General features: G+C 33.0%; 1 protein-coding gene and 1 non-coding gene across 2 annotated transcripts; one reads left to right on the forward strand and one right to left on the reverse strand.

Annotated features, from left to right (window-relative positions):
• Nucleotides 1–7061: 7061 nt before the first annotated feature.
• Nucleotides 7062–10672, forward strand: LOC110778225 (cysteine proteinase COT44). Its single transcript, XM_021982796.2, has 4 exons — nucleotides 7062–7634; nucleotides 8552–8787; nucleotides 9221–9361; nucleotides 10129–10672. Exons 1-4 carry the CDS (start codon nucleotides 7178–7180, stop codon nucleotides 10402–10404), a joined length of 1110 nt encoding a protein of 369 aa, XP_021838488.1. The 5' UTR covers nucleotides 7062–7177; the 3' UTR covers nucleotides 10405–10672.
• A 1740-nt stretch (nucleotides 10673–12412) lies between these two features.
• On the reverse strand, nucleotides 12413–12485 carry TRNAA-AGC (transfer RNA alanine (anticodon AGC)). The gene has a single exon. It is a non-coding gene; the product is annotated as a tRNA-Ala (tRNA).
• Nucleotides 12486–17122: the final 4637 nt, after the last annotated feature.

A 17122-nucleotide genomic window follows, 5' to 3' on the forward strand; every position in this document is an offset into this window, starting at 1 on the left:
CCTAGGACGCTCCTCGACAACACAATGTGAGGTCCACCCGAAGAAAAGTCGATGAGCAACGTGAGGATGGCGTTCCTCGACACCATGTAATCCAGGAACCAAGAAAAGGGAAGAGGACCCTTGACCTGCGCATAAACAAACTAAGAATGACGATAAACGATGACTGATACTGAACTCCGCTCAACATACGACATGCCGAGGATGCCATCTCCTACGTCAAGCGTGGGGCTAATTGTTTGGGCCCATATACATGGTCAGCCCAACTCGGTATAAAAAGATAAAATTACCCTTGGGTCTTGGGTACCAAGGAGGACAGCTGTTCATTAGAAGTAGACATAATTACATAATTACCCCCGTGTAATCATATAAATACTCTATTGTAATCATTAAAAAAGGGGCTATCTAATCATTACCTAAAAAAGCAAATCAGTTACTCTCTCTCTAGTTCTTCTCACTTAACAATCACTTGTCTAATTTTAAGTATCACACGAAGGTTCCTCGGATATATTCAGGGGCCGTTTAAAACGATAATACAGGTGGTCGAATATAAGGAGATTACGGTCAAATACGTCATCGATTAAGCTAATTCCCAAAATATTATATTTACAGTTTCTCCGGCAGAAACATGGAGTACGAGAGATAAAGAATAAAGAATAAAGAGTAAATGGGATATAAAGGAGAGAGAAACAATAAAGAATTGGTGATTTCATGCCAAAAGAAAAAATTGTTGCAAATATTCAAAAATGTCTAAAAGAGGTATGTGTTCAGAATGTTCAGAGGAGGAGTATAAGAAATTGGTACCCTCAACTCCTCGAGGGGAGGGTCAAGTAATGTGTGTTTTGCTTACTTATTTACAAAACAAAACAAAAAGAATTTAGGCCTTTGGAATCGGATTAAATTGATCTAATGTTAATTCGAAATCTAATTCAACCCGCCAATGCAGGATCCGAACACAGTCCGCAACCGATCTGAGTAAACCTGGCATCTGATTTAGATATGATAACTTTCTACTGAACACTTGTGTATGGGCTAGAGCAAGATCAAGGGGTCTTGCCTTAATAGTTTCTTCAAGTGCCATTTCAGCATCCTATGAATATTTAATAATTAAATTGTTGTTAAGACTCAATAAAATTTAGCTCTTCGCCCCTAAAATTATTTTAAGGCTTGTAATTGTATAATATTATTTTATTTTCCAACTAAGCATCTGTACTTTTCTGGTTCTGCAATTTAATTCAACTCACACACCGATTCTTAAGTAGAGTCTTGGTTTTTCAAGATACAAATTAAGACTTCGTCAAGACTCATTTACTTCAATCCTACAACTTTCTTTGTCTAATGTTTAGACTACATGAATCATAAGTCATGTCAGCCCAACTCAAGTTTTAAAATTTTAGCTAGGGTTGATCGTGCTCATAGGATTGTGTTTTCACCTTACAAATTAAGACCCCCACTTAATTGAATGTTTTAAATTGAAAATGAGAAAAAAGATAGTGGTGAGATGCGTGATAGATTCAGAATCAATATAATCCAATTAGAGAGAGGATTCCATGAACATGGGCGAGTTGTGATCGACGGTATGGCTGATTTGTGTTTTATTTCCTTTTGGAACCTCATTTCTGATTTCTCACACTATTACTGTCTTCTTGGACCTCATCTTTGCTGTTTTCTTATACCATTACGTTAACGCCAAATTCTGCAATTTGTTTGGATGTCAAATTGTCAACTACGTTAGGGATTTTTTTTAGGTTAGAAAACAATATCATTAACAATCAGTTATACGACATCTTCAGAGATAAAATAGATTTGTACATTACATATTTAGAGAAAATATGTCCCCGATACAATCAAAATATTTATTATTTTGTCTCCTAAAGCAAAGCACGTGCTCCACCGTCAAACTTATTGACACGAGCAGTTGACGTTTTCACATATATCCACGTATAGTCCTTCAGAATTTGAGTTCGAATTGTTCTGATCGGCGAGTTGATGACAAATCTTAAACCTTTAAGAGTCCATTAAACCTCTAAGAATCCAGATCACCTTCTCAATTACTGAAACTCTAAAAGTATTCTTGTCTATCAAGAATCTAGCAAAAGGTAAGAGAACCCCAAAGAACAAGGAACAACCCAAAAAATAAGGAACAAAAACAACGGAAAAAACCCAATAGGAAAACAAAAAGATGGCCGGAAATAGTCTGATTTCTGAAGAAATTACACCATTTCCAGCATAAACGACAAAAAAGAAACTGAAACCCTACAAGAGGAGGGTGAAGAAAAAAAAAGAGAAAGAAATCGAATCTTGTATACACCATTTGCCCTTTATCTCCCCACCAAAATATATATTTTGTATTTTATAAAATGCAATAATTTGGCCGCCCATGAATAGTGATAGCTAAATTGAAATATTCATTCAAAATTCTCATAAAAGATCCACACAAAGTTTAGCAAATACGGAATAGATAAGAACAAAACAAGGGAAAGAAGGAAAAAAAACATAAGGTAAGAAAGAGTCATTATATATTTTGAAATCATTGTAATTATTTTGTACAATGTCTTTTTCATAAATATATTCCGTTAGAAAATTATACTATGAAAACTTATTTCAATTTAAATTATACTACCCCTCAAAAAAAAATAAAAAAAAATTATACTATGATTCGGGTTGACCGGTTTAGCTTCATATCGGGTTCAGGCTAGGGGTGTTAATCCGTTTATGTATAAAAACACCGGGTTCAAAGTGTTCTGATCTGTTTATGTAAACACGTTATGTTCAAGGAATGTTGATCCGTTAATATAAACAAGTTAAGATAATCCCTCGTAAATCGAAAGATAAAAGTCTCATTCATTTTAGTGATAAAATTAGCAAAAAGGTTGAAAATACAAGATTGATTTGTCCTTTATGGTACATAGCCACAAAATAGAAATTGTTAGAAGATCGAGTCAGAAAAACAAGACATCCTAGCACGATATAAGGATTTTGGAAGGCTTCAATGAAACCCTATCTCATCAACTTTAAGGTTGCAAGTAAGGAAGGTGGTGTTCTGAGCCTCTTGTGGATTACATTGTGATCGAGTGTGTGACCACATCCAAACAACTTGGGTTAATAAGGAATTTCCACCCTTGAAAAACAGTTGATGGAGCTGAATTTGTTTTTTTTTTGTTTTTTTTTTTTTTTTTGATGCAAATGAGGGGCAAGCCCAACACAATGGAGCTGAATTTGTAACTTCAAAGTTACTAGGTGAAACTCTTACTGTTTGTTTGGTGGTGTAATAAACGTGGTAATAATAGCGTTAGAAAAAAGGGCGATTATTGGGGTAACTAGGGAACAATTAAAAAAAAAATTAAATGTAAGATGACACAAAATTTGGGAGGTGTAAAAATTAGAAAATCCATTATAAACTAGGAGAATATGTTGTATTGATTTAGGCTCCGTTCTATTGGATTTATTTTGACTTAACTTATACTAACTTATTTTATCTGAAAAAAATTTATTTTGTCTAAAATAAACTTATTTGTGTGTGAAAATCTCTGAAAAAACTTATTTTTGCTGAACTTATAATATCTGAACTTATCTGAACTTAACTGAACTTATTTGAACTTATCTGAACTTAACTGAGCTTATCTGAACTTAATTATTTGTCTGAAATAAGTCAAAATAAGTCGAACAGAACAGGACCTTAGAATTAGAGTTTACCAGAATATGGAACAAATCCTCTCTCATAAGCAAGAGTCCTTTTTTGTTCTATACGTTTGGTATTATGCACACGATTTAACAATTGAAATTTCTCTATTTTTTTTTATTTCAACAAGACAAATTACGTTTATTTATAATGTTTTCACTTTTATCACAAAAAATTGACATTGCAAAAATGGGAGAGATTTCCCTAATGGAAAAGTGTGAGAGATTAAATGTCCCCAATAAATTTAATTGGTTAAATAATAATTGGACATAAATTTTGATAGAACTAGGTTAGGTCCCCTGCAACGCACGGATGAGACTATATTTTTTTTGATGTTCTGAATAATTTATTTAAAAGAAGTTTTTAATAAAATTAAATCAAGTTTTATCAACGGTTGTTGGGAAAATTAAAGAAAATTATTATTTATTTGAATCGTAAGTTTAGCGTTTTGACAAAAATACTTAAGTTGAGAAAATATAAGAAAAAAAACTTATCAGACAATTATTAGATACCCTTTTCTTTTGGAATTGAATAACATCCGTAACACTAACCATACCCGTACCCTCGTTCTATCCAAATTTTTGGATATGATATTGATTTGATAAACATATCAGTTATAATACCCTATTTTCTATACCGTGTATATAACAAACTTTTGGGTTTATAAGTAATTTTGTTGAACCCAATTTTTATCTCTTGTTTTACATAAAATAAAAAATATGGAGTAAATAATTTTTTTTGTTTGGGTACGGTCGTATAATAACACATTTCAGAGTAATTTATTCATTAATTTACTCCGTATTAACTATTGAAGGTTAAGAGTATAATGAACTTTTTGAAATTTTTATATCAAAATAAAAAAAAAAATTTGCTATTTTTCCAACGGAGTTTCCGTAATAGCTTACTACATATATTATAGAAACAATAATATCAAAAAAATTGTGATTTCTTTTCCATTCCTAACATATATGTTCTTCAAATCAGTATTAATATAAATTTTTTTATCCTTGTCGTAATACATGAAATCATAATTTATTTTTTCATATATTTTTTTATTATATTAAATTGAGGGAAAAAATAAGGGGAAAAAAAAAATCAAGGAAATCAGATATTTTTAAAGATTCTTCAATTAAAATAGTTTTTTTTAAAAAGGAAAAAATACTAAGGACTCACCAGGACGTGATACGTGTCATTCCTAGTGTGTCTTTTAGTATATAGTAATAGATATTAAGACGTTTAGTGATAATGTAAAATGAAATGTACAAAAGCCGCGAAACAAACACGGTGGATCGAAATTGTGTACAAAAGCCGCGAAACAAACATGGTGGCGGACTCAATGTCGAAGCAAGGCCTCACTAGAAGGGATGAGTTCATCGCATGGCTCTAATGGGCCTCGTATGTTAAGGAACTGAGATGCTTGATGCCTCTGATTGTAATCAGGCAACCAATGTAATTTGCATTTATTGTCTTGATTATTAATAAAATAGCACCAAATTATCAAAAAAAAAATAATGTAAAATGAAATGTAAATAATAAAATAGGAAACCAAAATGAAATACGTAAAGAACAAAAACTGACCGAAGGAATACTACGGAGTATTCCCTCTGTATTTTAAAAACAGATACATTTTCCTTAAACGGCCATATTTTAAAAAGAGATACACTTTCCTTTTTGATATTTTTTGGTCCTCATTTCTAATATACGGATTATTAATATTTCTCTATTTCTTGTGGTCCCAACACTTACTCACATCATCTTTTTACTATAATAAATAATTCTCCACTACCCCACTTTTATTTTATTTTAATAAATTCAACTCCCCTAAAACTACGTATCGGTCGAAGTGTATCTCTTTTAAAGTACAAACGGAGTATTTATTAACTATATTATCCATGTTATTCAAACATGCATTAAATTATGTATTGCAGGTTTCAAGGTGAAATTTGATAATCCTCCAAAATTCCCAACCGTAGAATTCAGCGGTTAGCTTCTCATCTCCCCAAAATTCAATCCAAGTTCACTTTCAAAAAGCTCATCCCACTATTGACTATTGCCTTTTTCCCCCCTTCCCACGATACCAGCCTTTATACAAGTCCCAAGAGCTTAGTAATGTATTATTATGGCAACATTGCTTTTGTTAACTTTCAAATAACCAAATTAGAGCATCTCCAATGATTGTAGCTAGGGACTTGCTTGCAATTTTTAGAAATTTCAAGCTACTAGCTTGACCATTAAAGTTGGAATAATAAATTAGCTTGGCCAAGCAAATTAGCTTATTTAAGCTAATTTGCTTGAAAAAACTTGTCCAATGAAATAATTTTAAATCAAATTAAATTTAAATATTAATTGACAAATATGACTACATTAAATATCAAGCTAGTAGCTAACCATTGGGGTAATAACTAGCTAGAAAGGAAAATAGCTTGAAATATTATGTGGCATGATAAGCTAATTTAGAAATTAGCTTACCATTAGAGATGCTCTTAGCAAACCCTCGGTTAGTTGTAAGGTGAAAACTCTAAAGTCCCAACTAATCTCATATCTTAAAAGTAAATTATGTGAAAATTAACAATTTTTTCTAATAGAATACTAAGTCATTTATGTGATAATATAATAGAAAATATAAATATCATTTTGAAATACCCAAAAAGGAAAACTTAAAGAAAAAAAGAGACAGGGAGAGTATCTGTCGATTACTGTTTATGCATAAAGGCCGAGACGGTCAGACCACGAGCGATATCTATCCCATCTTCTACCAGCTTATACAATATTAAGCTAATCAATGAGATATTGGCCAAGTACTAAAGATATGCTTATGAATTTAGGATACCACGTACTACCTCCGTTCCTGAAAATTCTTTACGTCTTGGAATATGTGTTCAAAGTATAAAAACTTTGACCGTAAATTCTCATTGTTATATACATCAAAACGTTAATTATCATGTAAGATCTTGTTAGATTGATCCCGTTATGTGTTTTCAGAATATCAACTTTTTATACTTTCTTTCATATACGGAATTGAATATATATAAGTGGTTAAATATTGCGTTGGAGTCCGTGCAATTACTAAGCATAAAGAACATTAAGAACCGAAGATAGTACTATTTATACGCTTTTGTTCATCGATCTTGTACAAAGTATACTTAAAGGAAAAAAAAGTCTGTTAGATCCGTCTAAATATATATCGAGTCAATTTAAACCGAGTCAAATTAATTGGTAATCCAATTCATAATCCTAAAAGGATTATACACATCATACATAACAACATCAATAATGAAATAATCCAGTAATATTTTAACATATCTCACCTTTTTCCCTCTCTAAAAATAAATAAAATATCGTTTACAACAACTAGTCATAGTGTCATACTATCCTACAAATTCTCCCTTATATAAACCCACTAACAACACCTTCTCTTCCATACCAATTACCAAACCCTCTTCCTCAAAACACCCTTTTCTTAGCCACCAATTAAACTCCCTCTTTTTCACAAAAGCAATGAAGTTCCGATCATCATCCGCCGTGTTAACCACCGTCCTTGTCACATTCCTCCTCTCACATCTAGCGTCAGCAACGGCCGTACCTGCCCGGACCGATGCAGAGGTAATGGGCCTGTACCAAAAGTGGCAGGCCCATCACGGTAAGGCCCGTAATGGGCTGCCTAGCCCAGATGATCAGAAAAGGTTTGAGATATTTAAAGATAACTTGTATTTCGTTGATGAGCATAACTCCGTGGACCCGGACCGGTCTTACAAAGTCGGGCTTAACAAGTTTGCTGATCTTACTAATGAAGAGTACCGATCCATGTTCTTGGGTAACCGGCCCGCCCGGCCCTATACCCAAAGACAAAAGGTCAGTCATCGTTACAGGCCGCGGCCCGGTGACCGGTTGCCTAAAGCCGTGGATTGGAGGAAGCTTGGTGCTGTTAACGACGTCAAAGATCAAGGCCAATGTGGTATGAATTCTTCGTATTTTTTTAATTAAAGATGAAGTATTAGATTCCGTAATTTCTTAAATAAAAGTATAAAAGTATTAAGATTCCCTCAAAAAAAGTATTTAGATTCCCTAAAGAAGGGGATAAGCTTAAGCAATTAGGTTGAAAACGTTATCATATTCTATGACGTGTGCTAACGAGGATTATAATCATATTATTCGACACGCCTACTTAATTTTTTTTATTTATTTACGTACCAATGAGCTTTTGGTATAATGGTTAAAAATTTAAAACTAAGAACTTGTGTATACATATAATTTTAACTATCCTAATCCTTATGATTATGATTAAGGTAATTAATTTCATTACTTAAGTTATATGACACTAAAATGGTATTTCGTATAAGACCGCTTTATATAAAAATTTTGTATACTTAGAGTACTCCTAACTTCCTAATCGGTTGCATCTTTTCATGTTAAAGTCGTTGATCTTCCGTATTGGATAAGGGATTCCTACCTTGAGGTAGGAGTGTAGGACACTTTTGAATATAGTAGTTTGTAAATATTGTTACAAGCTAACAATATTTACATTTGACCCTATTTACAAATTTTAGTTTTGACCATCTTTTGTGATTTAAGGATAAAGAAAAATATAGTCGATTCGTCTTAAATCTATTTTTAATAATGTTTACGATTTTAAAATTAAAGATGTTCATGTTTAAACATTACATTGACAAAAAATAAAGTGTAACCATTAAATTGAAATGACGGGCCAACAAATTACGGAAGCAGGCCCATATCCCATTCAAATTAGACATTTGGGCCAGCCCTGTTGCATGTCCTTAGAATCTCAGTAAACTAAGTACAATCAGGCCCAAAAGCCATCTAACTGGAAAGAAATAACTAACTCCCCTGTTTTTTTTTTTTCTGTTATTATAGGTAGTTGCTGGGCATTCTCAACGGTAGCAACCGTAGAAGCCATCAACCAGATTGTGACAGGCAACTTGACCTCCTTGTCCGAACAAGAGCTCGTCGACTGTGACCGAGCCGTTGATCAAGGATGCAACGGCGGTCTCATGGACAACGCCTTCCAATTCATCCTCGAGAACGGTGGTTTAGACACTGAGGAAGATTATCCTTACAAGGGTGTTGATGGCCAATGTGATGCTAATAGGGTACGTGAATTTGACTAAATTTTAGTACTATCTCCGTTCCTAAATGGTCTTTACGCTTACTATTTGCATGGTAATTAAGAAATTTTGGCATGTGATGGTGGGGTAAAATGAGTGGTTATAAACTGTCCAATATTAATATTAGTTATGGTAGGCCAAATGAGAGTAAAAATAGAATAAAGTAGATGGTAAAGAACATTCAGTAACGGACTAAAACGGAAAACGTAAAGAATTTTAAGGAATAGAGGTAGCACTATATTACCTTAACGGTTCTGTTCTCTTTATTTCCACTTGACCAAGTATAATTTATAATTAAATAAGTTTTGATAAGGTCGAAAAAAATCAAGTGAATAGAAAGTAGCACTCTTAAATTTTGATTAACATATTGTAAATTATTTATCTTTGCTAAAGCATTTTTTTTACTTTCGATTTTCAGAAGAACAAGAAAGTTGTGACTATTGATAGCTATGAAGATGTCCAGCCATACAGCGAGAAAGCTTTGAAGAAAGCTGTTGCTCACCAGCCCGTAAGCGTTGCCATTGAGGCTAGTGGCAGAGCTCTCCAGCTTTACCAATCGGTAAGGATTTTTTCACTCGTTCTTGGTTAAAATTTTCAGCTTTTTATCTATCATAGTAAAAGAAATGTTATAGAATTTGGCCTTGTTACATGGTACATAGGGATGGGCATGAGTCAAGGACCCGACCTAGATCCTTTAGGGTGTAGGTCCGATTGTTTGAGACTGTTGGATTTGGGTCTAATATTCTCAGACTCAGACCCATTCCAAATCTGACCTATAGACCCATTTATTATTAAAATATATGAATATAACTTGGTTTTAGGCATATTTTCGACTTTGGATTGCAATGGAAGTAATATTTACTCCGTATTAACTTATGAATTTTATGTACATTTCCTAATCTATCTTAACGACATACAAAATGATGGTCAAATTATTGGATTAGAAAAAAATTTAGACACAATATTATATAAGTAAACTTTCAAGACCAATTTCATACTCTAGACCGCCGGACCTATTGGATCTGAAATTTTCAAACTCAGTGGATCTTGGTCCATATGAAAGACATAGTTTAGGACTGTTCCAGACCCGCCATAACTATTGGATCTGGCCCATCTGGGTATGGATCTAAAATTTTCAAACCCAGTGGATCTAGGGCTGATTTTGGTCCCAATATGAAAGATATGGGGTCAGGGCCGCCCGAGACCCGCCCTATGCCCATCCTATTAGTAATACTAATTTGGTATGCATAGGAGAAATACTCTAGGAAATCAGTAAAAAGTATGTGATTTTAATCAATTCTTTGGTTTGCTTCTCTTGGAATGCAGGGTGTTTTCACTGGCCATTGTGGGACGAACCTCGACCACGCGGTGGTCGTTGTAGGATACGGAACAGAGAACGGAATAGACTATTGGATAGTAAGGAACTCATGGGGAAACGGATGGGGGGAGGAAGGATACATTAGGCTACGCCGTAACGTCCATAAACTCACCGGAAAATGTGGGATAGTTATGCAACCATCTTACCCAGTTAAGCAAACTCAGAACCCCATCAAGCTTTTCTCGGATATCGAAAGTGATGAAGGGATTGTAAGCAGCACTTGATCAAGGGAAAAAAAATACTAGAGATTATTTATGGAAGTTGCTAAATTAATACACTTGTTTAGCGATCTTAATTCATGATTAATGATTCCTGTTTTAGTATTATTAATAGGAGCCTGCTGCATGGCTAGCTGCCTCTATTTGTGTATAGCTTTAAGTTAAATTTGCATCATCAGCTAAGGGAGGGGGAAAAAAAGCAGATGTTGTAAGATTTAGAAGTTTGACTTTCAGTTTTTAGTAATGGAAGTTTCTTAATTAATTAGTCTTTGAATTCCTCTGATTTTTCACTACTATTGTCCTCAATTCTGCATTATTATGTCGATCAGTTAATCAGAAGAATAGAAATGCAACAACTGGTGATTTGTTAATGTGTTTGCCACCTTAAAAAGTCACATTGTATTGGGGTGCGAATGAGTTGATACGTTTATGGACTACTTGTAAACAAACTCTGTCAATTTTTTTTTTATAAAGTTAAATTAACAAGCTTCAACAAAAACTAGCTCGTTAAGTAAACGAACCAAACTCGAACAACTTCATGTGCGACTTATAAAGTTCGTGAACAACTCGTTTAAGTTCTTTTGTAATATTGCTCATATTTGAGTATAAATCGTTTAAAACTTGTTAAAGCTTGAAACAATATCTAACATTTTAAAACTACTTTTAGTATCTTTCTATATCTTTTGAATGAAAATTAAAGTTTTTGTTACGTAATTAAAATTTGGCAAATTTATCAAAAAGGACATTTTATAACTCAAATTTTGCGAGAAAGGGCCTTATATAATATTTTTTTGTGAAATCACACCTTAATGTAAATTTTTTTGCGGGAAAGGACCTAAGGGAAGTTTCCGACATTGACAAAGTTTTTCCAGTCATTGACTTGCGCGTGAGCAGCACATGTGTCTTAAGTTGGCTAAAGACACTGATTTTCCCGAGTCTTGAATTTTTTATTTTGATTTTTTTTCAACTTTAGGTTTTAAACCTTAGAATTTTGGAGGAAAATTAGGTGTGCTTAGCAAAATAAAGCCACACGTGCTTCTCACGTGCAAGTCAATGGCCGGAAAAGCTCGGTCAATGTCCGAAACTTACTTTTCGTTGTCTTTCGCAAAAAAATTTACATTAAGGTGTGATTTCACAATTATATAAGGTCCTTTCTCCTAAAATTTGGGTTATAAAATGTCCTTTTAGCAAATTTGCCTTAAAATCTAGCTTTAGATTTTTATTAAAGAAAGATTGGAAAACTAGCTTGAATCAAATTAAATAGAAATAAAAAATTTGGGCCTTAAAGGTAACTTAAGGCTCGATTTATGCTCGTTGTAGCTCGAGGTCAAACTCGAAATGCAATCAAACACGTTCTTGATTAAAAGGTTGAACAAACCAAATTCTTAACGAGCGAGCTCGAACAAGAATTTATAAAAGCTAATTCAATCCCGATTTAGCTCAGACAAGAATTTTGAAAAGCTCATGCAAGCACAAACAATAATAATTCTTATCAACCTTAGCTCAAAAAGACTATAATTCGGCTTTGTTCGACTCGTTTGCAGCCCTACTTTGTATATGGGAATGTAAGTACTAGAAGCTAATGCAAATTTGAGCCATGTTAGAGAGACTGAGACTTCTTATAAAATAAATGGGATTGTGGTCTGTTTAATTCTTACCGGAAAAGAGGGATCGGTGTGTAGATTAACCTGCTAAGTTTGAGTAATAGATCATGAAAAAGTGGAGATGCAATCAAATACGTTCGTGATTAAAAGGTTGAACAAACCAAATTTTTAACGAGCGAGCTCGAACAAGAATTTATAAAAGCTAATTCAATCCCGATTTAGCTCAGACAAAAAATTTGAAAAGCTCGTGCAAGCACAAACAATAATAATTCTTATCAACCTTAACTCAAAAAGATTTTATCATCCTTAGCTCAAAAAGACTATAATTCGGCTTTGTTTATTTCTTACCGGAAAAAAGGGATCGGTGTGTAGATTAACCTGCTAAGTTTGAGTAATAGATCATGAAAAAGTGGAGATGCGGGGTATCGATCCCCGTACCTCTCGCATGCTAAGCGAGCGCTCTACCATCTGAGCTACATCCCCGTACTGATAAAGGCGTCCTGTTTAGCACTATAATAAACAATAAAGCATTATAAAAGCAGCACTGATAAAGTGGTAGTACTCTTTTAAGAGTATGGGCCCAAAAGACCCAGAGATAATGAAAATTAATGGGCCCACTAATTATGTTCATGGATAATCTTTGTAAACAAAAAAAGACTTGACTAGTTTATACTCCATTTTGTACCATTTGGATGTCATTTAAGGAGCGATTTATTTATGTAAAGGGAAAATAGCGGGAAATTTTTTAATGGCAGAGTCATATGTGTCATCTTAGGATTTAGGGGCCTTTCTTTTAGTATAACTAGTTTTTTACTCTGTACGATGTACGGGTTATGCATAACATAAGGTAACGCAAGGCACCAATAAATGATAGAAATGTAAGTTTTGATAATTTATTTTATATATATTAGCGGTAACAATGGTATACAATACGTACATACATTTGCAACCTTTTTATTTTCTAAATTTTCTATCAGCCAAATAGTATTGTACCAAAAGACATTGCTACACATTATAAGTAACACGTTACGTACAATATGTTAAATTATGAATATAGACCACGTGGTTTGTTAAGGGACTAACCGATTTTCGAGTTTAAGTTTAGAGTACAAAATTATCAAATTGTGTTTGGCTTAAATCCAAAAGTAATATCATCCGTTTTAGTCGCGTGTAGCCGTTGCAAGTACTGCATTTATCACTATCAAATTTATTAAATTTCACAATTCACATATTTTGCATGTTAACACAACAATATTGATAAATCTCATAATTTGTCATATTTAAATCACTGCATTTAGATAGTGAACCGAAACACGGAAAAATAGGAAATTAGGAGATCCTTAACAACATATTAATACCATCTCTCGCATATTCCCAAACCTTGCAATTTCTACAGCAACATACAATTATTTGCTAAGCCATCTCAACTGAGTGCAAGTCATGTATTGTCAATTTGGAAAAATCCTTTATTATGTAAACAAAGCCAACGTTTTCCTATAATTAACGGTATTACATTAAAATTAAAACCTTAAATCTTCCCTCAAAAACTAAAGCATCGAACTCAAATAAGCAAAAAATTCAAAATGAGAAGTACAAAATTTTAACAATTGACATTGATATTTAGGAAATCAGAAGAGGAATTTTATCAGAAGATTGTTAATCCTTTGTGGTAGATAATGGAGTATGATTTAAAAAAAATCTAATGAAATAGGGAAAATTTTCTTTCATTTACATGACCAACAAATAAAAAATAATTTATATCTAGCGGATGGCGTGCACAGCTACAATAGGAAAATTCTTCAAAATCATCCACGATCTTTGTCCTATTACTCTTCAATTCCTCTACAACACCTTCTCCTTAAAAGAGCAAAAATTATAAGGTTTATCAATAATACGAAAAGTTGAAATAAAAAAATTAATACGAAACCTTTTTTAATAACATGCAGGAATAAATTTTGAACTTTTGGCTTTGAGGTAGAAATGATTCTAACCGAATTTCTTAAAGCCAGTTAAATCTAAATTGGAAAGGTAAAATCAAAATTAAGAATTGTAAATTGAGAACTAAAATATCCAATTATTTAAGTGATAGACTTTAAAAGAATTTATGGATGAAGTATGTTACAAGGAGAATATGAAGCCCAAGAGGAATTGTAATTAAAATATCAAATAGAGAATGTGAAGAGCAAGAAGTGCGTTGAGTCACTGACCACTTAAAAGAGAGATGAAAAACACATGGAAAACAAAATAGTAGAGTGACACATGGCAATCAAAAGTAGAATGACACATGGCAACCAAAAGTAGACTAACACATGGCAAAGAATGGTAATTGGTTTTCCTTTTTAAATACTAGACTAGATATTGATTATTAGTATAGTACCCGTGCGATGCACGATTTTTATAATCTATACATAAATTTGTATGAAATCTATTAGAAAATTATCATCAAAATAGAGCTTACATATATTCTCCAAACTAAAATTAGTTACTGATAAATTTATCATTGCTCATTCGGTGTCTTATTTATCAAACCAATTAAAACAAATAAGAGTACATAGATAAAATTATTTTCATTCTCATTCACCATTTGTGTCAATCATAAAGTTATCTCATCCACTTTTTACTTCGATATGTAGTAATACTCACTTAATACTCGCCTAATCGCCCAATCAACCTCATTAACAGATCTCTTACCACCTACCTACACCATTTAATTTTTTATGTTAAATATGACTTTTAGGAGAGTTGGGGCATGAGCACCCGTACCTGCCTACCGTTCTCATACCCATCCCCTCCATCCATGATAGAAACGGTACCCACCCGTCTCAATCCCCGTCTGGAGAGGTACAAAATAAAATTCATAGCCTCTTCATCACCACCCTTGAGTGTATCTACACCCGCCTCAAACCCACACCTAGACTCAACTTTAGTAAGGGAGCTTTGAATTTACAACTCTATTTTAGAGTCTTTGACAATTAGTTTGTTTGATTAGAGTACGGAGTAATTATATTGAATAAATAAACAAAATATTTAAATAAGTAGTAAAATTTATTTAATATATTCATAATCAATTAGATGAAGGATTAGAGACGCAGGCGAGTCCAATCTAAAATGCATTATCACCATGTCACCCGCGGCGTATACATTAATAACCCCCATCACCCACCAAATTCCTCCATCCCCGCCAACTTGGGAGTGGATCCACAGGGGATCTTCCAAAAAATCCGCCCCACTGACAAACTGACATCCCTATATTCGATAAACAAACCACTTTTTCTTTCAACTAACTTTCAAATATATTGATATAAGTTTATTACGATTTACGAAGTATTAAAATTTATTGTATTAGCTATAATATTGATAAAAAAATATATATATATTTAAAAGGGACATAGATAATTAGGACTGGGTGAGTGTTCTCAAATACAATCAATTCAAACTTGCCCCATCACCAAGGTGGGTACATGTTACCCTTATACCCGTCCACCAACAACAAATCTCTATTTGTTAGTCAACATTGGTCAGCATTAGTCAATCATCTACGTTTATCTTTGTCGTTAGCGCAATCTAAAATCCAAACTCGCGTCATCGTCCAGTGTGATGCACCATTTACATATATAAATATAATTTTTCCCAAAATTTTAATGTGACATTGCAATCATTTACATTAAGATATAAAAAAATGTTTTTTTATTGCAAACATATTAATAATAAGGAAAGTTAATCATCTAGATCTTATGATTTTGGAAATAATTGATTACGATACATTAGTCAAAATTTCAATCAATATGCCCTTAAGACTTCAATAATATGAGCGGATAAATTATTATCGTTGATTCGTATAAAAGTATTACGATAATGAGAATGTGGCAAATTTTGTTTTTGATATTTATGATTAAGTATAGGCTAGGGCCCGTCATAAAAAGTATGTGGCTAGGGTCTCATTTTGTTATTTAATATTGAGCCTATATAATGTTTGAAACAACATTGTTAAATATATTAAATCAAGAGTTATCGTTTGTTATGCGTATCCATATTCATTATATGACACAAATTCTTAAATAGTTGATTGTATTATAATAATTTAATTGATAGTACATGTTCAACTATTTTAAAATTATCTATGTCGATCGGTTATCAGAAATTTCATGCAAAAATTTTCTTTGGATTACAAATAATAAACGATCAAAGATAAACGTTCATTATACATTATTCACATCCATTATACGTAGTATGACACAATTCTAAACAAAAAATGATACTCGATTATTTACGTTATAAGAGAGGAAAATTCAGAGAATGATAGTTTTCATCACTGCGTCAAGTTGCCTCTCATTTATTATAACTAGTTTTTGAGCCCGTTCAATGAACGGGCACTTATATAGTGCTTATTAAACCGTCTTTTAAAGTGGTATTTTTATTGAGGGTTTGCGATTTTATTGTGAATATATGATTTATATAGAGGTGAAATTTGAAAATTGAAAAAATGTACTTCGTATAAATTAGAGGGTGAATTATGAGTGTTAAAGCGGGAAATGGAGTGGAAGAGGTTGAATGATCGAATGTATAAATTAAATGGTGAATTGATGTTGAATGAGCAAGGTAGAGTAAAAGAGGTGTTGAAGCTGTAAAATAAGTACTTCGTATAACAACCCACAAAAGGAAAAATTGAAAAGAAAAAAAAAATTATGGATGAAAGATGGAGGTAACACTTGTCATATAATAATCAATAAGTTGGAGGTGACACTTGTCATATAATAATTAATAAGTTGGAGGTGATGTTAGGTTATGATACATATGACAAAACATAAATCATGCGGAAAAACCATAAAGCCAGGAAACATATTATTTACACATAATCATTTAGCATAATTTAGATGCATACACTTTGTAGCGTGCCCTCCCTAGCTGCGCCCGAACCGAACAAGAACAAGTCTTTAGGACTCCAAGTGTCGTCCCTCCGTAGATAGTCCACAGCACGTCCGGATCCGCCTTAAGCTTGACCAACTATAATCGCCCTTAAGGTTACTAGGATTTTCGGCTAATAGGTTGCAAGTGTTTGGCTGAATTTTGCTTCAAAATATTACCTTTAGAATACTTCAAATCTCGATGTAAATATGTGA

Source organism: Spinacia oleracea, chromosome 3, assembly GCF_020520425.1.
Source record: "Spinacia oleracea cultivar Varoflay chromosome 3, BTI_SOV_V1, whole genome shotgun sequence".
Taxonomy (NCBI): domain Eukaryota; kingdom Viridiplantae; phylum Streptophyta; class Magnoliopsida; order Caryophyllales; family Amaranthaceae; genus Spinacia; species Spinacia oleracea.